Below are 24,688 nucleotides of genomic sequence, written 5' to 3' on the forward strand. Positions count from 1 at the left end.
AATTAGAGGATAAGGGACTTTCATTAAGGTAAAAAAAATGACAGATTTACACCAGAGCAAGTCAGGACAGAACATAAACTTTTATTTAGAGATTAGACAATTTAAGTTAACAATTTTTCTACAACATCCTTCTGACACATGCAGTCCACGTTCCCCAATAAAAAGGTAATATTAGTAGAGTTGACTTGAAGCAGCAACTACACTGGAAACAATGTGCAATCAGTTACTTTGAACAAATAGCTAAAAACCTCAAAGGTCCCCGAGGTGTCGATGTGTCTTTTTCCAACTGAGGCATTAGAATGTGATGATTACTGGCACAAAAGCATAATTTTACACCTTTGGAATACTTATAACAATGGGTACCTTAGGACCCATTACTTAAATGTTTTTAATATAGAAACTAGATGTGAAAATACCATGATATTTTTTTTTCTTTAGTCTTAAATTCTGGGAAAGCATCTAAAAGAATCTTATCCAAGAAAAAGATAAAGCAACAAAACATTGCATATTCGCCTGTAACGTCAATAACCTAAACAAGAAATGTGAACTTTGCTTCAGTTACAGTGTCGGTTTTCCTCATTATTTAAGAATCATCTTAAATGGGAGTGAGGAGAAAAAAAAAGATATTTGGCAGTGTAAGGCAGAATCTAGCAGATCATCACTGGAATGTCTTTGGCTCCTTAACAGATCGTACTAAAGAGAAAAGTAATGTCAACTAAAACTAAAGAGACACAAGCCTCGGCAAGACTGGCAACTGTGACACAACTCACACAGGCTCAACGGATAAAGTACAAAATCCTCTAAAAGCCACCTGGAATTAATAATGGACAAATCTAGGACATAATTACCTGTTCAAATCTTAATCATCAACTAAAACCACAACATAAATAGAAGGATCACAATCATAAATTAGTCTATTATACATGTATAAACAATACAGCACAATATTCCTCAAGTAAGAAAGTGCTCCCTTTCTTCTGTGGTAGAAGAACCCTTCAGCTTTCACAGACCCCTTAAAAAGGGAATGCAAACATGACCAAATATGTGATGTGCAACAAGTTTAACAAAAAAAAATCTTAGTTATGATTGAGCAATAAAACTAATAAGGTTGATCAATTCTGTAGTGTTTCCTCTGACACTTTAAATCAGGACAGACGCTTAAACTATTCAACACAAAAACAAACAAAAGAAAGACATTCGGTTAAACAAAAACAATCATGTTTGAATAACAGAAAGCTAATATTATAATTTAGAAAAGTGCAAAAAAACAGATGTTGAAGATGACTTGGATACAACACTGTGAGATGACTGATACTTGGAGCAGACTGTCATCTACTTCAGGCAGAATCCCTTGTTCTTCCACAGAAGCATATTTAGGATGTGATAAGGCACTTCAAAGTGTCCGCAACACATCTGGATCTCGAGACTAGAATCAGCTGTTCACAGCAACTTCCTTTTCCCAGTTGATTTTAACATGTGCTGCCCAAACTGTGAAAACAGACAGAAGATTTTCTTTAGAAACCATTTTTTCAGTTGGTTCACCCAGGATTCATTAATGAATAATGAATAAACAAACATCTCTCACCAAAGGGGTTTCAGTTTGAGGTTTCACTTCTGGCTCGGGAAGTTTGAAATCGTCCTTGTCACCTCGTTCACTGTCGTGTCGATAGCGATGGGCAAACTTGCGTTTCAGGGCCTCGGCGATGAGAGAAGCAGCGTCTACAGGCTCGTAGGACTTCACTTTGGCATCACCGTCCGCTGGCCGACTATGAGAGAGTTAACAAGAACAATTACAAATGATTAGTACTTCATTATTTTTGTTGTAAAAGACATGTCTTTCCATTTAAAGCAGCTGCTCAAGACGACAGAGGTCTACATGTGTTGATCTGATGATAGAATAAGCTACAAACAAGGAAAAGATGTCTCAGCTTGGGTTGAATCTGTTGTTATGTTGAACTTTAACACAACACTTCATTACAGTAATGTACGCAGACAAGACCATTAACACCTATTGTTAGCTGGGATACACATCTAGTACCTTGAAAAATACTATTATTTTTTTTTTTTAATATAATTTCCAAATGTATCTGGATGTATTCTCATTGATTCTCATTTTAAGTAGAGACCTACCTTTTGACTGATCGCAGTTTGACTTTGCTCATGTCTTTCAGGACATCAAGCATGCTGGGGACTTCTGCTTGCTTTGAGTCCAAACCCGTCTGGCTGTCTGTCTTCTTCCCTCTGCGCTCCTTTATCAAGTCAATGGCAGAAAATGTCCGCTGAATACTAAAGGGTGGAGGTAGTGGTGGTGGTGGAGGAGGAGGCGGCGGTGGGGGAGGGGGAGGCAGGGTGCCACAGGGTGGAGGGGGAGGTGGAGGTATCCCAGCGGTAGCAGCTGAGGTGAAACAAAGGAAATCATTATTTTTTAAGCTGTGTGACATGTGAAACTCTGCTGCCATCTAGAGGACCTTCGATATTACTGCAGTGGAGTGAAGAGGAAAACATATCACTCTGTGCATTTATGACAAACATAACATTTTGAGGGCTGTGTTAGACATACCTGGCTGTGTGTTCTTTTCTTGAGCCAATACGATTAGTGCTATCTGAGCTCTGAGTTTTGCAAGTTCCGTCTCCAACGCACCGATCTTCTGAATGGCCTCATCGTTGGCGGCTGTTGGCCCCTGGGGATCCGGAGCCCCCTGGTGTATGCTTGGTAGTGACCTCTGGCGGGTTAAGGGTTGTCTCTGAGGATGAGGCTGAGGCTGGCGGGCTCGAAACACGAATCCGGGCGGGATCGCTGACCTGCTTCAACAGGGTCTAATTAACTTTTTACCAGATGCTACTCACGGGAAAAGGTAAATTCTTACACATAAAACTGCAATCATCCCCTTGAAGATGTTAACCAACCGATCACTATCACACACACTCACCTGGATCTGCCAAAAGAGTCTTCGTCGTCCTCCTCATCCCCGTCAATCCAGGCGACATCGGCCAGAGAGGCCACCAAGCCGCTCTGCCTCCTGGTGCTAATCATTACACCATTGTCCTCATTGTACGGATAAAGCTGTCCAGGAGAGAGAAGCCATGATTAAAACTTGGACAAAAAAAAATCTGAAAACATGCCAGAGAAGAGCACATGCCAGGACACGCCACAACACAGCATTAAGTTAAAATATGGAATAAGGGCAGTTCAGAGGGAGGAGGTATGGAGGGAATCTATACAATGTTAATGAGAGGCTCAGATAAATTAGAAGGTAGTTCAGTAGGTCTTAAATCCACTCAAAGTTACTGAAGGTTGCCGAACACACTGACCTAAAGCAGACATACTGCATTCCTCAAAGCTAGGGGAGGTAGCTGGAGACAAAGGATAAGAAGAAAAAGAGAAAGCACAGTTTTGAAAGAGACAGAAAAGTAAAGAGAAGCGATTCAGTTTTTTAAAACGACATGCCACTGAATTGAAATATCTCAAAAGTTGACTTGTTAACTGTTAAAAATACTTGTGGACACACAGTAACTCTGTTCTAATGACTTTATCCACTCTGTTTATGGTTCATAAATGAAAACAGTCAGACATCCTGAGGTAAACAGAAGTTGGAGGAGTGTGTGTGATTTGTTGTCACATGGCTGTGACTCCAACAGTCAGAGGAGACAGGCAGAAGGACAGAAGAGGAGGCAGAAGGTTGTAATAAATGCTACAAAAACATGCTATTATCTTAAAATAATAGGTATACATACTACCAACCGACTGGTCTGTCTGTTAAATGACACCAAAACACTATTTAAATGATGATCATGGTAGCTTTCCCTCACCTGAAAATGAACCCTAGGGCAGGGATTAATAGGAAGACTAGAAGCTATTCTCCTCACAATACTTCTGGAGGACCCGTAGGACTTGGCTGATCCAAAAGCCTGCAAAACAAAAAGATGAAACACATAATTTACATCTCAAATCTCAGACACAAAATGATGACTTAATTCATAAACTACATGCAGGCAACACCTTGGTGTTTCAGCATCTATGTTTTGATTGTATGTATGGAAATACTGCTTTTAGCCGACAATTATTGAGTCAAACATCGACACGAATCGTCACATACCAGGTCCATCTGGATCCGTGCGTTGTCCTCACTCATTTCTGTTGATGTGTTTCACAAGGGCAGACGGACACATGCCCCAACACCAAGGGCATCATCACCAAACTGTCATCTGAAAAGGAAACACAAAACAAGAAGGAGAAACTCAGGTTGAATCACCTTAAACACAAAACTTCTTGGTGAGTTTTATGCATCTGCAATGCTAAGATGCTCCAATACAAAAGAAATACATTCTGTATCAGACAATATAAATATATTTCCATAATGTCATTGCTGCCAACAACTGATTAAGGAATTAGAAAAAGGTGGGAGTGAAATACAACTTGTCAAGGTACAAACTCACTAAATACAAGTTATTATCTGTACATGCATAAGATTAATAAAATGAAAGCTTGTTAAATGCTCATTTCAAACTGTATAAAAACATGTGTCAGGGACAGGTAAGCTATACGTAAGGTTAACTAGAAATGCATTAAAAAAAACATTTATCTAGATTTCTGACGTTTACAAGCTAATCTTTACCACTGTTTGTACATGTTTAAAGTTAAATCAGGACAACAAGAGACATGTTAAAGTGAACCAGTCGCAGTTCTGTGTCAGGTGTTAACTGATGTCTTTGCAAAGGAAAAGTAAATATGAGCTTCAGCGGGCAGAGTGGCTAATGCTACATAATGCTAACAGGGATAGCGGGAGCTAACTCCACAATCACTGACACATGTTAGGAAATATCTATATACTATATATATGCAGCAGCCCTAACGTGTGATACACAACTACATGTTAACTTTACATTCATAATCGACGACCGGTGTGAGTAAGAGACTTACCGAAACTGACTCTAGAAGTTTTTTTTAGTTTTTCCACCTTGTGTCCATGTGGGCGGAGGAAGACTTGAGGAACACGATAAGAGCCAATGGGATTATACGGATTAGAACAGCTAGGTTGTGACCATGGAATGCCCCCATTGGCTACTCACGTTGATTGACAGACGCATCAACCAACCGGCTTCGACCTTTAAACGAGAACGTTCAGATGATTGGCGCGCATGTCAATCGGTCATTATCCTCCCGTCCAATCACAAACCAGATAGCGCGTATACGCTCGTTATGCTCCTCTTCGTTCCCCGCCGGGCGGTGTGCTCGGTGCGGTGCGCTGGGATTATGTGGGAAACTGGGATGTCCGCTCTCACAAAACAGCTGTACCCGCTGATGTGCCACAGAACCTAAACACTGGTCCCAGCTGCTAGCTAAAGAAGCAAACTACAGAAAGCGGCGCAGGCCTAGCGTTAGCGTGGATTTGTTTTTGTTACTGTAGTTTTTTAAAGTGGCATCGACATTTTTTTTTTTGTGACGTCGTTTTTGAATCTTTTGTAACTGAAGTCAGCCTGGGCTTGTCCCATGATTTTACTGAAAACTGTCCAAAAAGGTACGCTTTAATGGTCCGGCTACGTTAGCTAGCCTAGCTTAGCTGCTGAGTCTCTGTGCGACAGGGCGTGTTTTGAGGTGAGGTTGGGGGTCGTGGAAAGTGTCTTTGCAGAAAACAAGTATTTGTATTTTGTCGTACAAAATGACATGATTGTGTAAGCAGTAAAGAAAGAGACTGAACCCACAATGTGCCTTCTGAAGCATGCTAAGCTATATATAATATCCGTGACAACGACAGCCTTATCAATGCTTATCACTAAATCAGTAAATGTACAAATGAGACACATCTCAGAGGTTGTTGCTGATATAAAGCACCAGAAGTCCAACAAACCAGTAAGAAGTGGACTAAGGCAATGGGATTAAGTGTAATAGTTGCATATACATTTTTATACACATACCAAGCAGTTGTATCAGTGTTGAATCAATTGATTTAATCATTGATTAATTGATTGACTGAAAAACATTTGCAACAAGTTAGACAATCAATTATTTTGGGCTTTTATGAAGGTAACAGATCCAACATTAACTTCTTCCAACCTCTCAAATGTGAATATTTGCTGCATGTTATTGCAAATTTAATATATTTTGGAGGTATTTGTGTGGTCAAAAAAATACATTTGAATCTTGGACATTTTCTGACATTGTTGTCCTAATAATTAATTGAGATTCTACAGGTCTAATAGTAATTATCTGCAGCCCTGGTTTGTTTAATGTACGCTCCCTGATTTACTTTGATTTTTCCTCAGTAGAGTGAAGAGGTTGGTTTGATGTGCGTGGCATCAAGACAAGAGGCACCATGAGTGCGGAGCTGGATGCCCTGACTGTGGTGAACCAGCTGCGAGATCTTGCCGCAGACCCCCTGAACCGAAGAGCCATTGTAGAGGACCAAGGCTGTCTGCCAGGTCTCATCCTTTTTTTGGACCACCCCAATCCACAGGTCGTCTACTCGGCGCTATTGGTAAGCAGCATCCATATGTTCACATCTTCTTTATGTGTTCACACATAAGACTCTTTTCATCACGCATAGTTACTGTTGCATAACTACAAGGGTTGACTACACAGGGCTGATTATTTAGTAACTATACAAAGACGGAGATAAATTATCTTAACATGCTACTTAAAATATTCAAAGCAGCAGTTTCATTAAATTTGTCTTGATTAAAAAATTGGTTGTGTTCACCTTCTGGTTCTGTAAGTAGGTGTTTTCTGCTTATGTCAATAATATGCCATTCCTCCCACCACTGTGTCCCAGTCACAGGCTGATACATGGAGGCTTTAAAACGGCTACAAATTTAACACCACTGTCCAATAGTGACATCTGCTGTCTGTTTCGTGTTGACAACGCAATAAAAAAAGTCTTGATTTAGAAACCTCTCCCCACTTCCACCACCACCACCACCACCCTTTTGTACAGCACATGACTTGTATTGTCAGAAAAAATTTAAGTGGCTTTATGTAACAGTGGCTCCTTGGTGGTAACCCGTGACGTGTAAACACGGGGTCATTCCATGTGTATTTGTCTTTGGTTATGTAATACTTAAACATTCCTCTCTCTCTCTCTCTCTCTCTCTCTCTCTCTCTCTCTATCTCCCTCTTACGATATCACAAAGAGTGTCAGCTTTTTAGCGCCGGATAGATAACAGTTGCCCTTGTCCCTACAGGCCGTGCGCTACCTGGCAGAATGTCGAGCCAACAGGGAGAAGATGAAGGGCGAGCTGGGCATGATGCTGAGTTTGCAGAATGTCATGCAGAAGCAAGTCCCTGTCACCACTACACACACACACATACACATACACATACACATACACATATGCTCACTGTGCACTTTCTTTACCTAAAACCTTAACCTAGGATTTCTTTTGTTTTGCACGGACAATGTGTGCCAGTCTGCAGATTTTCCAGACAGGATGATGTCCTTCCGTGTGCCATGTCAGGGTGAATGTGATTAAAGTTGAATTAGAATAGGGTGCTAAACAGTCAGACTGCTGTTTCTGCATGTTATAGATTTTAATGCATCTCGCCACCTCTCAATTTCTTGATGAGTTTGCTTGCATGTTTTTACTCATGTTAGCTTATATTTGCTCTTGTTTTCTCATGGAGTTAGAGGTTTATTTTTGCAGAGGCGGCTCATTTTGCTCACATGATGTAGTAAACATATTTCTTTGTTGCTTGTTTCTAGTGTTGTATCATTTCTAGGCTTTTCTGAAAGCATTGTACACAATTTAGTCTACAACATTCTAAAAGAACATCACGAAAACACTCTGGTGACTAATGTAGTGTCGTAGGCAAGTCTGGTTTGAGGAGGTGTTGTGCTCCAGATAGCTGGTCTCACCCGAGGGTCTGTGGCAGTTTTGCTAAGTGACTGCTGGTCCTCATCAGCACCCTGATAGGAATAGACCTATGCTCAAGTGGCTGGCTGCAGCTTGTATGATTATGCTTACCCCTCCCCCCTCTCTTCCTGCGGCAAAGCTTTCGCTTGCCCTGGAGTTAGCCAGTCACTTCGGCTAGTCAGGCATGGCGTCAAGAGGAGCCCTGCAGTAACAGCAGCAGCTTTCCCTGCTCGCAGTCCAGTCAGTCTGACTTTGGGTAGAGGTCGATCATAGCTGGACAGAGTGGGAACACATGGCCGAGGGGGAGAGTCCGGCATTGTTGCACCAAACAGGTGTGAATGCCATTTTTGTTCCTTCAACGCATAAAGATCTGAAGCTCGAGAAGACTTTGCCTCTTACTCAATACATGGAGGTAAAGAGGAGGGTGTTTGGCGTCCGTGGAGCCGGAGTAGGGATGTGTTGTACAACGCCTCGGAGCACCAGGGGTCCCAGAGGGCAGCCATGCCAGACAGCTCATGTCGTGTGTTGTTACTAAAGAAGGAGTGATGACTTGATAACATATAAAGCAGTATAGCCCACAGGTTTATCTTAGGATCCCTCACAAAATATCAGCAACTGCAACTGACCTTATGTGGCTTCTTCCAGGAAAGATGCTGCCCGCTTGAAAACAATGCTCTGCATTGTTTGTTTTTTTGACTGAAGTGCAGAATAGGCTTAATTAGAGTTTGGATGTTGTGTGCTACGTAGCAACACTGTCTTTACTAATTTTAAGATTGACTGTATTTCTGAATGAATTGAAAGGTTAGGTGGTAAATGTTTGTCACTGTGGAGTTCTACATCTCCAGCGTCAGTTTTAGGCTTACAAAATGGGAGCATAATCAACTCATTTCAAGTTCAGGCACGAGTCACACTTCTTCTCTTCCACAAAGGCATACAGGCACCATGATTTGTCTGTTGCTTTCCTTTAAATAGAAATATCATGACACGCCATTTAAAAATGCAAAAGATTCCATTGACCTATTCTTGCCATCAATCATGCCTACATTCAACTGCAATGCACCTGTTGTTACAAATGTACTTACAAAAACACCACTGACCACTTGTGTGTACATAAACCACATTTGACTAATGAAACAACATACTTTTTTTTCATTTCATGATGGTCTCCCCCTTTCCCTTTTTTCTCCTTTCCCCCGTGTGTCTCTCTCTCGCTGTCATATCAAAGGAGTACAACACCTGGGGAGACCAAACTGCTGGCCTCTGAGATCTATGAGATTTTGCAGTTAGCCGGTAAAGAAGAGGCCGAACAGGCCGAGGCAGCCGCTGCCTCCTGCCAGCGCAAAGCCCAGTTCTTCCTGGGCTCCAACAACAAGAGGGCCAAAACTGTGGTGCTGCACATTGATGGACTGGATGACTCGGTGAGTGTCAACTGGATGCGTTCAGGACTAACATCATACTGACACTCATCTGTCACGCTCAGCTCAGACACAACCGGATGTCTGTTTATGCACAAAAATCTCTTTTTAGGCTGTCGTGTTTGCTGCAGTGATGATCGGTGTTTGAGATTGTCGGAGCAGCTTATCGGTGTCTATCTGGCTCCGGATAGGGGGGTGGAGGGGTCAGGTTGTAAATGTCAGCCATTGAACAGCAGGACGTTGAGATTGAACCTGAATGCTGCTCTGCAGGAAGCTTGCACCTAGCCAGATTACATTACAGCAGACAGACGGCCTCTGGTGGGCTGCCTCGCTATCACTACATCAGAAACACACAACACTGTGACAGCGAGAAGCCATAGCCTTGGAAACGGCATTTCTCAACAGCAAGTTGTATGTAGCAATTTAGTGTTTTTTTTTTAGTTTTTATGGCCACATTTGACCTTTTTTAAACCGAAGCTGATTCTGCATCATGCACATTTCCAATCGTATACTCTATAACGTACTCGTGCCCTTAAAAAATGTTGGCTTTCTTGTTTCGCACATCAACACATACCTTTCGTCTGTTTCCTGTCGGGTTGTCAGGCTCGAAGGAGCCTTTGTGAGGAGGCGTTGCTGAAGATTCGAGGGGTCATCAGCTTCACCTTCCAGATGGCTGTCAAGAGATGTGTTGTCAGGATCCGCTCTGACCTTACGGCTGAGGTAAGGGTCTGTCCGGACACAGAATATCAGGAACTTTAGGGTACACTGTATAACAATTGATTTTCAGTTGTAATTTTGGTCAATACCAGCTGCTTCTTTCACCATCTGTGTAGTTTGATTTTAGTGAATGAACTTAGTGAATTCATCTTTATTTTGTTTATTTAGAGTTTTGTCTCTTTTTTTTGCAAATGATTACACCCAAAATACAGGTGTTGGGAGGTGAAGAGATAGTCTGTAACCATAACTGTTCAAATGCTTGATTCAAGAGGCGCTGGAGTATTGACACAATATTATCATTTGTGTATTATTAATATTATATCAATATTACATTTTAAAATACCACGATTATAGTTAATACCGGTGTATCGCAACACCCTTATTCCGGATTAATCACTTAAGGAAACACTGTTTACATGTGTCCTTAAAGTTTATACACTAATTTATTAAAGACTTTCTTTCAAAAATATATAGGCTGGTACATTTTATTGTGACTTATTGATTACTGTACCTTTCAGTCACTGCAAAAGTGAAAAAGTTAGACATTTACTTTATTACTGGTAGTGATAACCTGCAAGTAATTGTCAAGTTTGATCAGAAACGATCTGGTTTGCCTTAAATGGATAAAATTGTAGTCCTAACAAAGCAGACATACATTTGTTTTACCAAAAGTATTAATGTTTGAGCTGAAGACAAAAATAAATAAAAAAGTATCACAAATGAAAACAAATGTGTTCTTCTTTTTCACCTTCACAGGCGTTGGGCACAGCAATCAACTCCACCAAAGTAATGATAGCTCAGCAGGTGGTGAGGACGGAGGGCGGAGAAGAGGTAAGGACAACTGAGACACAAATCTGTGAGAAAGAAAGGATAAAAACCCTCTCTGATCTGTACCGTTAACCTTAAATTGCTGCACATAAGACTAATTTTCCAGTTGATGGATGAGCATGCCCACTCTATGTTGTGTGTTTCTCTGAACAGGGAGTGTAGCCGCCCTTGCCTGCGGCTGAGACTTATTCACACTGACGTGATTAGCTAGTCACATCTCTGCCTCAGCCTGTAGGCTACTTTCTTTTTGCCAAACACATGACCAGTTCCAGTTGCACCTTTTTTCTTTTTTTTTTTTTTACAGCAGTGTTACAGATTTGGAGCTCAAGTTTAATGAAGCTGTATTTGAGACTGCTAACAACATATGAGATTCGAAAGTGTTTGTTTTTCAATAATCTGTAAAGAGCTCTGATAATTTTTGCTCAAATGATAATAAATAATTGTCAATGAACACTTTAATTGTCATGACTAAATGTGGCCAGCAGGGGTCAGACCTGGCTCAGTCACATAATCTGATTTTAGGTGATGATTATTCCTCTGTGTTTTACATTAATCCTGGAATTAGGGTTTGGATAAACTGCATACCTGAGATAATATAAACAAAACTTTTTTCTAAATCAAACACTTGTCTTGTCTTTCTGCAGCTGATCTTGCCATTCCAGGAGGACTCGGCGGTGCCGGTAGAGGAGAACACAGACATCCCAGACTATCTGCCCGAGGAGGAGAGTCCATCCGATGAGCCGGACAAAGCGGTCACACGCGTCGGCTCCATCACAGACGGAATGGGCTGGCTCAGCACGGCGGCCAACTTCCTGACCCGCTCCTTTTACTGGTGACCACTTCCTGTGTTTCTCTCTCTTTGCTCCCTGTTTTTCTCGTCCAGCTGAAGCCTTAGCATCTCTCAGCCTTGACCCGGACTAAGCCCTGCCTCGCGGCCATACTCTAGTCTAGACTCCCCCTCTGCTAAGCACACAGAACCCGGCCACGTGTGCAACAAGTGCTGGACTGCCAAGTGGAACCTGCAATAACTTTAACTTGTGTACATATTGAGCTACCAATCCCACCACTGGCTGTTTGGGCACAACTATATACTAGCAGCATAAGTATCTCACAAGACATAGCCAGAGGACTTCGAGTCAGCCGAAACCAAATAGCGTTTTGGAAATGTGTATCGCTACGGTGACAGAGTGGACATGTGACAGGCGTATTTAAATGTTCCGAGGCTGATTTTGAATACGTTGAAAATTGGGAGTTCGTTTTCTTTTGTGCATGATTTTTTTATGTTGCTTTCCTCCGGTGTCTGTTCTCAATCGTTGTCTTCTTTATTATACTTATTTTTTTTCAATTTACTAATCAAGCAGATTTTTTTTTCTTCCCCCTTCAGTTTTATTAGCATGCTGAATCATTTGTGCCATCTTACCTGATTGCCTAGATCTGTGTTTTTTTGTGTGCCTTTTTGACATTTTACTTTAACATAATAGTAATGTTATTTTTTTTTTTTTCATCAGTAATTCGAATTGCTTCTAAGCATTTAACGTTTGTGCATCCCATGTTGCCCTTAGCAGCAACAGCAGCCAGCCTCTCCAGCTTTTAGCTCACTGAGGGACATTTCTTCAGTAGTAATGGTAAACTAGACCACCAGCAAGAGGCCGCAGCCCCTTCAACCACGGCTCGCCTGCATTTGTTTGTTGCACACTGAAATAAGAAGTCCTTTACTGTTTAATATACCAACCCCCGCTGTGTTTAGCTGGACTCTCTGGAGTCCATCTCTGGACTGATACTGTAATGCAGTGAGTTGTGTTACAGCTCCTTTGTGTTTATTACACAGACTTAAGGCTACCTCTGCTTTCAGCCCTCTATCTCACTTCAGCATTATAGTCTTCTGTAGTTTTAGTAAATCCCTTGCTCAGCATGTAGAAGACAAACCTGTTAGCTGCCTGCTTGTCAAACGCTTTCCTGTGTTACCTGGACTCCCACTGACATTTTTACAGTATTGTTGACCCACCTGTTCAGTTCAATTTTCAGTTTAGCCAGCAGTGTCCTTAAAGCAAAGATCATGTTGGTGCACGCTCACACACACATACATAGGACTCTCTAATATGAGCAGTAGTGCTATACTGGAACAAAGGTGTGGTTATGTACATTTTGTAAATGGTGCCTGGTTCCCTAAAATCTCAAACCTTACATGTGAAGGAAATTTTTGTTCTCTTTTTGTAATACGGATTTGCATTTAAGGTCACAAAAAAGGATTACAGCAGCTAATGCTAACACGCTTAGTGAGTTTATTCCTTTTGTTTAGCCTTCACATCCCCATGACTCACTCCAGGTTTAATTATTATCTCCTCTGACTTGTGTGGGTGTCATTAATAATTATTATATACAATGCTGACCAAGCGACCTTTATTGTTCTGATGGTGCGGAGATGTCACAGTTGGTTGAGGTCAAAGCAGATAGTGGAATGGCACAGAATGACCTGAATAATCTGAATTGATGGTGGTTATTCTCTGCAAAAGCAATAATCTTTTTTTGCATTAAATGTAGTTGTTTTAGATCAGCATCAACCTTCAAAATAATGTTTTGGAATAAAACGTATTAGTTAAAAATTAGGATTATCATCAGTATTAAGATCTCTTCTTTATTTGTCCATTTTGCACAGAATAAATCTCTAAGTTGCATCTTGTTATTGCATTTTAAAATTTTGGTGTCAGCTCATACTCCAAAAAAAATACTTGAACATTGTTTCTTAGAACTGTTCTTATGTGTTGATCAAAGTGTAAATTTCCCACAACTGCTAGATTAACCACATCTGTAGGGGTGACAAGAAAAACAAACAAACAAACTTAAGTCCTCAAAAGTGTAACTTCATGTGTACAGACTTCATGTGTCTGTCCTCAAATGTAATATAATGTAATGCAGATCTTAAAAAATGTAGATTCCCATAGACTGTTAATGCAAACCATGATAAACTTAAAATCCAAAATGTGTCTGGTGCTTCTTTTCATAGTCAGGGTTTTACGGATTTTGTGTGTTGTACTCCTCATGGCATGTGCAGTGGTCACACCAGCGATTCAGACTTTACTTTGTCAAATCAAAAATGCTGAAGGCAACAACCCTTCTAAGCCAGGAGAGAGAGGGAGAGGGGAAATTCAGTTTTCTTTACTGGTGCATAAGTGAGGGGCCCCAGGGCCATCCTGTGGCCTGCCCACCACCTCCCCAGCCCGGTGCTGGTAGGCAGCAGCCAGCCCCAGCTGGAGGCCCTGGAGCCACGGCTGCTGCTGATGCTGCTGATGCTGCTGATGCTGCTGCTGATGCTGCTGAGCCTCCAATGAAACGCTGTGCCAAGCTGGAGGGGAGGCCTTCACTGCTCTGCTGTATTATCTGAACGGAAGGTGACCAGAGAGCTTGTTGAATGACAAATTCTAACAATTTTTAACATGCTCGAGCCATTTTAAGTTGAACCTTCATTTATACTTGTAAGTTATCAGAGAGCTATTCTACATCTAATTTTTGCAAGACAAAAGACAACTTTAAATTCATAGTGGAAACCTCAGACATCAAATATTAGTTGATGCACAAGCAAAACTGTTGCAAATCTGATGGGTGAAGAAGTTCAGCCTTGGAACAGCTTGTAAATCATTGTGTTACTTGAAAGCTTACTTTTGTAAATCAGGTGTACATTCAATGCACAGATGAAAGTGAAACAGACAAAGGTAATTTGTTAAATAGAGCTACAACCAGAAAGATTTTCAGAGGTTTAACCATCTCATATTTTATTGACAATCTAACTGGAGCTTTTCAGATCATATAACATGATTTTCATCCGCATATGGAGGTGGCATATGTTGTCAGGGATTTTTAGAAGCTCAAATTTCCATTTTATCTGTGACTAAGACTTGACTTAACTTATCTTATCCATGTTGGCTTAAAAGTTGAGTTTCAAATCTCACATTTAGTCTCATGTGGTTAAAGATGGAGCTGTAGATATAACATATGTAGATGTAACATAATACCTTCTACATTTCAGAATCACTCTAATGTGTCTCTTGCAGTACCAGAGAGTGTGTGTACAAATACCAACCATTCACGGTGACCCAATATAGGTGTGTGATTTGCATTAGAAAAAGGCCTATGAGGCCTCCGAGCTCAGACTTCTCACTTATCACCACTAGAGAGAGACAGTAAGCCTGACAAGGAAAACCAAATGAGGAAGTGGATGAAGTGTGTCGTCCAGCGTGTAATCTGAAAACATCTCATAAAAACACTTGTTTGTAATTAGATGACCTAAGGCGTCTTAATGCTATCGGGAACCATGCTGAAACAGCATTTCCATCTGGTCGGTTTGAGCTTGATCATAACCATTAACACACCGCAACCATTAACATGCCTCGCTCACCTCCGACTGTAATATCAGTGGACTAATGCAGCCATAAGGTTGTTTTTAGTAGTTAATATAGTGTGCACCTTTTCTCCACAATGTCTGAGCACTAATGTAGAAAGCAATTTTCAGTTTGAAATGGTTTTCCTTAAGGGTTCATATGCTTTATTATATGACTCCTCTCAGAAGTTTTTTAAGGGGATATCCTCCAGAGAACATCAAAGTGGCACTCATCTCTCCTTTTCAAATTAAAAGCCACAGATAATTTCACTTTTACTCCTTGAGTTCTTTGGAGAAACCACCTTGCCATTCTCCCCTGTTTCATCCCCCCCATCAGATAAAACACAATCAGCCTGTCTTGTGCACAGTCCTCATCCCCCCCTCACGGTCATATCAGCCCAGTTGCATATAATGTGTGCATAAATGTGTTGTCGGTATCATCCTCCCACCTGTGCGTATTTGCATGGTTAATCTGCGCGCAGAAGGGGGGAGAGAGGGCCTGATGGAGGGGAGATAGGTGCGTCTCACGGCCCCATGGGCTCTTGAGGAATTTTTATTGGAGGTTCAGCTCCCAGTCAATGGGATCAGCCATAAATCCCGCGCAGAGTGTGGCAGGAAATGATGTGACTCCGGCAATTTATGTCAAATAACTTTTGAGGATGTGTGAGTGTAGCGATCAGCGCTGCCGGGGCGGCGATAACTCTTCTGCAGGGGGGGGATCCGGTGAAGATTTAATTGAGACATTTTTCTTTATCTGCAGAGAAGCGCCGGAGCTGTGTTGTTGTGTAACGAGATGTAATGTCTCTCTTTATACGGGGGTCAACATCCGGGATGAGGGAAGGTCACGGACTGACTGTTTGAGCATCCAATTTGCTCACGTAATACTCCGCTCTACAGGGAGCAAAGACACAGGGTATTAAGTTACACAGTCCACATATCACAGGCAGACATGAAGCCCTGTGCTGCAGGATATAATGCATCTTTATGAGTTCATATGTAGCCTGTGAGTGTGTAAAGGAACAGACATGTTACTAATGTAGTAGCTGAGGTTGAAAGTATTTTTACCCTATAACATTGTTATTTGTCTCCATGGTGATAGAATTATAGATACCACTTTTAAGACACTCTTTATAAAGGAGGTGTAACTATGTATTTATCATTGGTTAATAAGTGTCTATTATTTTTTTGTTGTGATAAATGCTCATTGGTTTCTCTCATTCTAACAGGCCTGTAAGTCTCCAGTATCAATCATCAAGTCTGCATTTGTGAATAAGAGCTAAGCGGGCAAATGGTCCAACTGATCAGGAAAGAATTTTTCCCAATCTGGCAACCCAAAAGTTGTTTTAAAAGATATAAAAAGCACAGCTAAAATATCTATCCACTATTAATAAGGCCATAGTTACAAGCTATAATTCCTCTATTAAGGGAAAATATTTTTTAAACACAAGTTCAGCGTTAATAATGTACTTAGCCTTAAGTACTCAAATGTAATAATACCCATCATGACTCCTGTCAGTAGGCTATTGTATATTATATTATTTATTACTGATTTATGTGAGCATAGCTGGTTAAGGTAACTGTTAACTACTGGTGGTAGTACAGTCTATAAAAATGGATCACATTTTGTGAAATGATCATTTGTCTTATAGATATGTAAAATATTAATAAGCAGTGATGGAATAATTATACAGATGCGTTGTAATGTACAAAGGAAAATGTAAAAACACATTACATGTAAAAGGCATTCAATTTTAATAAGTGTACCGAAGCATAAGAAAAATGTACTTAAATGATGAGTAAAACTATCATATAGAAGATGGGCGCATGTCAATGTATTATATATTTTAATATTTAATTACTATGAATAATACATTAATATGTAACAGTTAAATGTTGTAGACCTAACTAGTTAACAAGAGGTTAACTAAACAACTCCACATAGCCTATTAGAGTAACTTTACACTGTAACACTGATATACATTTACTGTAAAATTCTAACAGTTACCTACTGCTTTATGCGTTTACTGTATATTGCTGTAAAAGCAATGCATTCTGGGAGTCAAAACCCTTGTTCCCTTAATCCCAAAGTGCAATATTTTCTTTTTATGGGTATTCACTGCTAACCGCTGACATTACTGTACATTTTGATTATTATAAGTTACTGTATTTGTCAGACACAGTATGGATACTATAACTTGTACAATATCTCTCTAGTGAAACTATGACAGCATGCTTCAATTACAGTAAATTGTATTATTTTGATGCTGAAAATGTTACAGTACATTACTGGCAACATTGCCAGTAATGTACTGTGATTATACAGCAATGTAGCATTCAAGAACATATCCTTTGTATGGAAATTATGAATCAACAAAGCAACTAACTAAAGGGGTGAAATACATGATCTTATCGAGGTGTATGCTTTATAACTGCAGAAAATAAAGTACTCAAGTATGTTAGTGACAAGTAATTGTAGCCTACTTGAGAACAGCACTTTACTAAATGTACTTACTGTATATATATTTAAAGTCACTGCAGAAGGTGCAGTAATATTTGCCATAGTAGCAGTAAAATACTAGTACCGGTACTTCAAAAACGATAATCCAGTACTTCTCTCTCAAGCGAGGTGATTTAAAATTCGACCATCTTGTTGTTGTTTTCTTTTTATTATTATTTATTATTGTTTATAGGTCTGTATATGTCTGTGTCTGTGTGCGTGCTCCTCCTCCTGCAGCAGCTTGCATGGAGGCCTTGATGAGATGCATGCACACACAGGCAGCTCATAATTGTGGCCATAGCTCATTATTGTCCCCCGGATGATTTGGATCCGCAAGGGGGGAGCCTCGTCCTCTGACACCGCCACGTCCGACAACCACTCCAGGCACTGATTGGTGGGATGAAATATTGCCGGCGAAAATTAAAAGGTCCCGGTGTCAAAATAATTCATGATATGCATATCTTCCCGGCTTGATGAAATCGCTGATATCTGGATTAGGCGGATAATAAAAGCGATCAGGCTCCAGTTAAACTGTTCCAGCAGCGGTGGTGGTGGTGGTGGTGTTGTGTGTGTGTGTGTGTGTGTGGGGGGGGGATCTTCTTTATGTGTCAAGAGAGTTGGGCTGCGGGGTCAGGATACAACAAGTGTGTGTATGCGTGTGCATGCGTGTGTGCACGTCAGACCGCTATCAGATTGTGTGCACTGCAGTTCGCCACACACCTAGACCTGTGATTTGAATATCCACTGTAATTGTCCCAAAACGGCTCATCAGTGGATCTGCCCGCTGCCATTAGGGCCCAACAATATGGTGTGACATTCAAATTCCCCTCAATGACAGGTTATTAGGAGCCCCGAGCAGCCGGCACATAATTAAGCACCGTAACGTTGACCTGTAATATGAAGTGATGGCTCAGTCGTATAGTGGCTCAGAATGAAATAGGTGCTTTGTTAAAACACAGGAAAACTGGGGGATTTTTCACACGTTGCAAAAAAGAAAAAGTGATCATAAAAACAAGACAGATGTCGATACAAAATTCAACCACAGAGGCAAATAACACAGACTATGATTTTATAACTGGAAAAAAATAAAAAACTGCATGCCAGCTGCCATGGCAACAGCTGACAGATTAGAGAGTGAAATAATACTCATCAACATCAACAAAAGTGATGCATTTTAATGTTTTTCCCTACATTCTGTTCTCCTATATCACATCATGTTGGTTTATGTTATACAATCCACAGTGATGTTGAGCTGTGCGAACAAATCTTTCAAAAAACAAACAACCTGAGAAAAAAAAAATGAACGTGTGACTTTTCATTTGTGACACTAAAAGCCTATTACACAACTTAAGACATGCTGTCTGAGGCCCCCGCTTTCCCCTTTAGAACAAGTGGACGTTGTGATGAGCAATGGACCCATCTGCTGTGCCCTCTCCTCCAACTGGTGTGTGAACATGATGTAGTCCGTAGGTGCCCATTTCGAAGTCGGAATATGATACCAGTACCTGAAAAATATTCTTAAATTTCATGTTATGGTATCTGAATGTGCTCTGGAGGAGAACAGCGCTCATGTCTCTGCATATAGCATCAAAGCACTCTTTTCTGTCGTTAATATACTGTTTTAATGGGCTTTTGACACCGGTAAAACAATAAGATGTTCGCAATTTTCATGACCCGATTCTGCTTCTTTAATTGGACCCAAAGCTTCCCTTCACATACTGGGGGCGAAGCAAGCCTTTATGTTAAACTGTAGGCCAGAGGCCTGTGTAATGGTGGGGTTTTTTTGTGGCAGAGTTGCTGAACAGAAGGTCTGCACTCCCCTCCCTCCCTTCCTCCCTCCATCTCTCTCTCCCTTTCTCTCTCCATCTCTCTGTTAGCCCCCCCCCCCCCCCCCCTTTCATAACGGTGGCAGATGGCTGCAGATGAATCCCTCATAATCATGTCAGGACGGCTCCTCCGATCCCAATTCATCTCTTTAAACACATTTCATCAGACGGAGAATTACACAAAGATAAAGGCGGCCGGCAGACAACAAAAGCACACAAAGATTGTCCTTGCAAACAAGTGTTCTTAGTCCCTAACACCACTTAATCATTTGTGCTCCTGTTATTGCTCCTCACCCTCTGTGCTATCAACTCTACCCCATTTCCCTCCCTCTGTCTCTCACTCTTCCTCTCTTTATTTATGGTGTTTTTCCCCATACAGTTAATTGTCTCCATCCCCTGCTACTGTCTGTCCTTATTAAGCATAAATCTTTCTAACAAGCTTTCCTCTCATCCCTGGCGCTGCCTTTTAAAAAAGACAGGTGTGTAAAATCCTCTCCTCCCCTCATTGAGTCCTGGTTTTCTGATGGCTGCCCTTTTTGGAGGGGTGATAATTTGCCACAAAGTGAATTGTGATTTTTTCCTTCTTTCCCCCTCCCCCTTCCCACCCTCCCCTGCTGTGACCCCCGTGTCACCCATCCGCATGATGCCGTTAATTGTGGATCAGGTGAAGTTTGTCTCACCTCATTTCAGGGCCATGCTCCGCTAGGGCCATTCTCCCCACTCAAAGGCCACATAATTTCACAGCCTCCTACTTCTCATTAATCCCTCCTGAGTGGCTGCTCTCTGAGTTCCAGATCACAGATTTGTTTTGCTCTTGTTTTCTGACTCGCTGCCCTTCCTGCCCCACCCACTCCTCTCCTCCGCCTCCACGTTAACCCCTTTAGTGAAACCCCTCCCTGCGCACCAGTGTGCCGGGTCTTCACTGTATGCCAATTCAACATTTCCTACAATTCCTCTGCCCTGTTATTTTAAAAATCTCAACATTTTGCTAACATTTGACAGCTGATATCCCCCTCACAACTCCCCACTATCCTGGCATTTTCTCCCTTGCAAGATCTCTTTGTTCTGTACCTTTGGGACAGAAGCTACTATAGTCCTTTGTGAATAAAGTGGACAGGCGTTTGTGGTGTCTGCTTGCGATGCCAGTATCACCTCTCCTTCCAAAACAACTCCACACCCGGCTGCATCGTACATTCATCTGATAAAAACCTGCCATCTCCAGCCCAATAAATATCAAGAGACAAATTGAACAAAACAATAGGAAAGCTGTGTGTTTCTCTCATGTGCACGTGTCTGATCAGCACGGCAGTCAGACTTCACTCATTTCTTCCTCACTAAACTTTTTTTGTTGATTCATAAATTATTCATGAGAGAAAACTGAAGATCTCTCATTAACATAAAATAACAATTTGCTAATTTATGGAAACTCGTAATTACTTGCCTTATTTGCCATGACCATATTAAATATTCATAAACATGTGATAATTTCTTTGATTTGACTGTCGTTCAGTTTAATTTACTATTTTTGCTCAACAATAGCGCTGTGCCAGCTTGTGCTGTGTGTACCAACCAAAACAAAAACCCAGGAGAGAACAATGAACAATATCGTGCATTCATAGTAGGACCTTTAATTTTCTGATTCTTTAATACAAAACACCTCTATTTTACATTATCCACATGCTAATTTCTTGATTTGTGGTTGTTGATGATTTGAAACTGCTTCAACATGTAGAAAGTCTTAAGCTGCTGATGTTATATTGTGAGCTGAATGATCTTCAGGGCATTGATTGTGTAAAATAAAACAAGTTCACAATCTATTCCTGTGTGAATTAAATATACTTTGGTCATTTAAATGCTCCACATCTGGGAAAAAGATCCCTACTGACAGATCTTTATGAAATAAATATACCAAACTGTTTGAGCAGCAGCAGCTCATTTAACTTGCTAAAAGAGCATACTGGAAATATAAAACAAATACTAAACTGTTATTTTATGGATCTATAGTAGCAGAGAAATGATAGGGAAGATAAAAAACTCAGACTACACAGGCTTGTATATCGTAGTGCGGCTCCAGCTTCAAAATCAAAAATGCATTCATTCATTTGGCTTCCATCCAGAACTAATCACTTCATTTTCCGTTCTGTAGCATGGAAGTCAGCCTCACTCCAGTTCATTTCGATTCACTCAAACTTGAAAGAGACTAAGAGGATATGCATGAAAAGATGAGTCCATCTTTGAATATCTCCTCTTGTCTTTATGGCAGGAAAATGTTGTCAGAGGAAGTCTCAGCCAAGTTCCTCGGGAGAAAGCAGAGTCTTGGATCCCATCTGGGACGACTAGATGAGGTCTCTTGCTGTCATCGCGTCTGTTGTCAAGGCTGCATTTAACCTCAAATTTATGACTTTGTTATATCAGAATTAATTACAGATATTTCCCCCCAAAGTGAGTGACGTTGACGAAAACGCTAAGCACAGGCAATTTAGCTCTATTTGCAGATTAATTTGGGCCCACCTGTGATGCTTGGTGTGCTAAGTAGGTACATCAGTTTTAATTACAGACCTCGCAGAGTGGGTTTAGTTAAATTACAGTATTAATTATCACATTTACCAGATATCAGAGTGACAAACGGTTGTGGAGAAGCACTTCCCTCAAACCTCCTGTTTCTCCAGACGATGGTTCCACTTCTGTCCTTCGAGCAACCTTCAGACAGGTGGATATGATGGAAGGCTTTGTTTTTGAGGGAGAAGCATCCACCTTGATTCATCACCTTCCACTGGCTGCCAAAGATGTTCACTTCTGAAGCTCAAATCCAGAATTTTATGGGTTTTGACGTTTCATCCTTCCACCCAGAACAAGGCCTAATGAAAAGTTTTCTTGCCATATGGTAAAATTAGGCCGAACATTTGGAAAATGAAGAAAACACCTCACAGAAATCAAAGCAGTTACTCCCCATTATAAAGGTAAAATAAGTGGCCTTTATCCACATCATTACCCCCTTCATTCAGTCAGCCACATTAATCTCTTCAAGGATAATATGATTCACGCTTGACTGCCACTTCAGTCTACATCTGAAAGAGGAAATAGCGACCTTTGAACCATGGGATCATTACAAATATAAGATATATAGAACCATGAGTGATCAGGTTGAGACATTCATCTTCTGCATGTTTATAAGAGGTTGACATTAATGTTCACAAAGCAATAACGAAATAGGAGCAGCTTTTGGAGGTGGATTCATCGAGATAGAGGAGCTACATCTTTGCAGTTTTAAGGAATAGTTGAATATACTTGGAAATATGCTTGTATGCCAAGATGAAGCCAACTCTCAAGCACAGTAAATATGAGGCTACAGCCAGCAGCTGATTTGGTTAGCTTAGCATTAAGATGGGATAAAGTGTTTCACAATGACATTTGCTTAGCATTCAGTAGCTAAAAAGAGTACGAAATGGTCCAAACCAACACATAAAAAGGGAGTTACTATTGGACTTACATTCGCCAAATGGCCGGAAACATAACTTTAAATGAATGCTAATGTGTCTCCATAACTGCTGATAGTGTACAGAAGCAACTGTTTACGGTGATAATATGTACATTTCTAGCTGTCCCAAAGAGGCCGAAAACTGTGTTTGTCGCTAGGCAGATTCTGTAGCTTTTGGACATAACAAGGGAAGCTGTTTACCCTTGTTTCTTTACTTAATGCTAAGCTAAGCTAATCAGTTTGCACCTGCAACTACATATTTACCGGAAACATACAGTAAGAGTGGTATGATCTTCTCATTCAACTCTCTGCAAGATAGGAAATAATGCGTATTTCCTGTAAACGTCCAGCTATTCCTTTAAAAATGACCAAGGCATAGTAAAAAACATGGTGTTCAGTGAATAAACGCTCACCATCTAAACTAAGAGACAGACACAGAGGTCCAAGGCAGAGCTGAAATGTGTCCAGGACTGGAACTGGAGAGAAGGTCCTCATTTAGCCTTTGGCTGATGTTCTCTCCCACCGAAGTACTATATTAATCATAATCACACAACACCATTAGACTATGTCATTCTATTAAAGAAATCACATTATCATACATTTCATTAATTAAACTCGAACCCAGTCCATCCACTGTGAGGAGCGCCCCATAAGAGCAGGAGAGAGGGGAGGGCTAGAACGAAGGAGGAGAGGGGGGGAGGAAGGTGGCAGAGGGCAGGACACTTCACCACTCCACTCACCGTCTCTCCAAAGTGAAAATCAAGAGGATGGATTTGCATGTCATGGGCATGGGGCGGGGGGAGGCTCAGACAATAGGAACTGATGACGGAGGTGGAGTGAGGAATCCTTCTGACAAGGGTTTGCATGATGTAGGAAAGCAAAACTAAACTGTGGCTCACTGGTGGGGTCACTGGCTGATGATTCAGGGTGTGATGAGGATGCAGAAGGTGCAATACACCAACACACTTCAAGTGGCTTTGAGGATACACTAGTGTTATTGATGCCTCTTGTATGAGGAAATGTGCGCCTGTTCATGCATAGAATGCAGCCCCATTGACCACGTTTGATATAATTTCTCAGCCACTGTAATTAGGTTGTAGATTTTACCTAAATGGTAAAATCCAGGTGAACAAAGGCAATGAGAAAAGACTTAGATAGTTATATAATTTAATATGTCATACCCATAAAAATGCCTATGTAGCCCACGTGGATTTATAAGACACCAAAAACACTGTTTCTGTAGTGAGAGAAACAATATTGTGTCAACAAACTCAACAACTAAAATCTGCCACAAGAAAAAATTTATTTTCTAAAACATAACTCAAGTTTTTTAAAATCATCACAAATGTTAGACATTTTACTAAAAATATCTAGTCCTAAAATGTTCTTATAATGAACAATACAGAATGCAACGGACTTACAAATCTACTTAAATTACATACATCCAAGATATTTTCTCTTCAGGAAGACCATAAAACCTGCCTGTTTCTATTACTAATACAAAAAAATATGATTAAATTACAAAATATTTTAAGATACAACAATAGCTCTGTTAATGGGAGGAAAAATCCTCTGCAACGTCAGTCCGTGTGATTGTCTTGTTACGATATCATCCTGTATTCACATCAAACAAAACAGTTTTCTGAATAAGATGCATGCTATTTGCTGAAAGTCTTCTTGAATTTGCATATTTATACTTTTTTA

At 40.7% G+C, this 24,688-nt stretch overlaps 2 protein-coding genes across 6 annotated transcripts; one reads left to right on the top strand and one right to left on the bottom strand.

The window, feature by feature from the left end:
* Positions 1–68: 68 nt before the first annotated feature.
* On the bottom strand, positions 69–4,975 carry mtfr1 (mitochondrial fission regulator 1). 2 transcript variants are annotated; one of them, XM_054622777.1, is made up of 8 exons: positions 4,922–4,975; positions 4,098–4,206; positions 3,811–3,909; positions 2,931–3,064; positions 2,561–2,802; positions 2,131–2,395; positions 1,586–1,766; positions 69–1,488 (listed from the first exon to the last, which is right to left on the bottom strand). In XM_054622777.1, the coding sequence occupies exons 2-8, from the start codon at positions 4,131–4,133 to the stop codon at positions 1,441–1,443; spliced, it is 1,005 nt and encodes a 334-aa protein (XP_054478752.1). In that variant the 5' UTR covers positions 4,134–4,206; positions 4,922–4,975; the 3' UTR covers positions 69–1,440. The 2 variants fall into 2 exon arrangements, with proteins under 2 accessions (XP_054478752.1, XP_054478753.1); XM_054622778.1 differs by lacking the exon at positions 4,922–4,975 and adding an exon at positions 4,885–4,909.
* Positions 4,976–5,352: 377 nt separating this feature from the next.
* Positions 5,353–13,788, top strand: armc1 (armadillo repeat containing 1). 4 transcript variants are annotated; one of them, XM_054622785.1, is made up of 7 exons: positions 5,353–5,519; positions 6,265–6,476; positions 7,180–7,271; positions 9,074–9,266; positions 9,867–9,983; positions 10,737–10,811; positions 11,453–13,788. In XM_054622785.1, the coding sequence occupies exons 2-7, from the start codon at positions 6,315–6,317 to the stop codon at positions 11,642–11,644; spliced, it is 831 nt and encodes a 276-aa protein (XP_054478760.1). In that variant the 5' UTR covers positions 5,353–5,519; positions 6,265–6,314; the 3' UTR covers positions 11,645–13,788. The 4 variants fall into 4 exon arrangements, with proteins under 4 accessions (XP_054478760.1, XP_054478761.1, XP_054478762.1 ...); XM_054622786.1 differs by having other exon boundaries at positions 6,268–6,476; XM_054622787.1 differs by having other exon boundaries at positions 5,513–5,596.
* The last annotated feature ends 10,900 nt before the right edge of the window (positions 13,789–24,688 follow it).

The sequence above is a fragment of the Anoplopoma fimbria genome, chromosome 21 (assembly GCF_027596085.1).
Source record: "Anoplopoma fimbria isolate UVic2021 breed Golden Eagle Sablefish chromosome 21, Afim_UVic_2022, whole genome shotgun sequence".
In the NCBI taxonomy this organism is placed as follows: Eukaryota; Metazoa; Chordata; class Actinopteri; order Perciformes; family Anoplopomatidae; genus Anoplopoma; species Anoplopoma fimbria.

What these genes read in the sequence shown, in the direction of transcription:
- armc1 (XM_054622785.1), top strand. Translation starts at nt 6,315, where the DNA reads ATGAGTGCGGAGCTGGATGCCCTGACTGTGGTGAACCAGCTGCGAGAT. An exon ending in TCGTCTACTCGGCGCTATTG is followed by an intron (nt 6,477 to 7,179) that starts GTAAGCAGCATC and finishes TTGTCCCTACAG; the next exon opens with GCCGTGCGCTACCTGGCAGA. An exon ending in GCTCTGACCTTACGGCTGAG is followed by an intron (nt 9,984 to 10,736) that starts GTAAGGGTCTGT and finishes TCACCTTCACAG; the next exon opens with GCGTTGGGCACAGCAATCAA.
- mtfr1 (XM_054622777.1), bottom strand. Translation starts at nt 4,133, where the DNA reads ATGAGTGAGGACAACGCACGGATCCAGATGGACCTG. An exon ending in AGAAAAGAACACACAGCCAG is followed by an intron (nt 2,396 to 2,560) that starts GTATGTCTAACA and finishes GTTTCACCTCAG; the next exon opens with CTGCTACCGCTGGGATACCT. An exon ending in CTCAAACTGAAACCCCTTTG is followed by an intron (nt 1,489 to 1,585) that starts GTGAGAGATGTT and finishes CTGTTTTCACAG; the next exon opens with TTTGGGCAGCACATGTTAAA.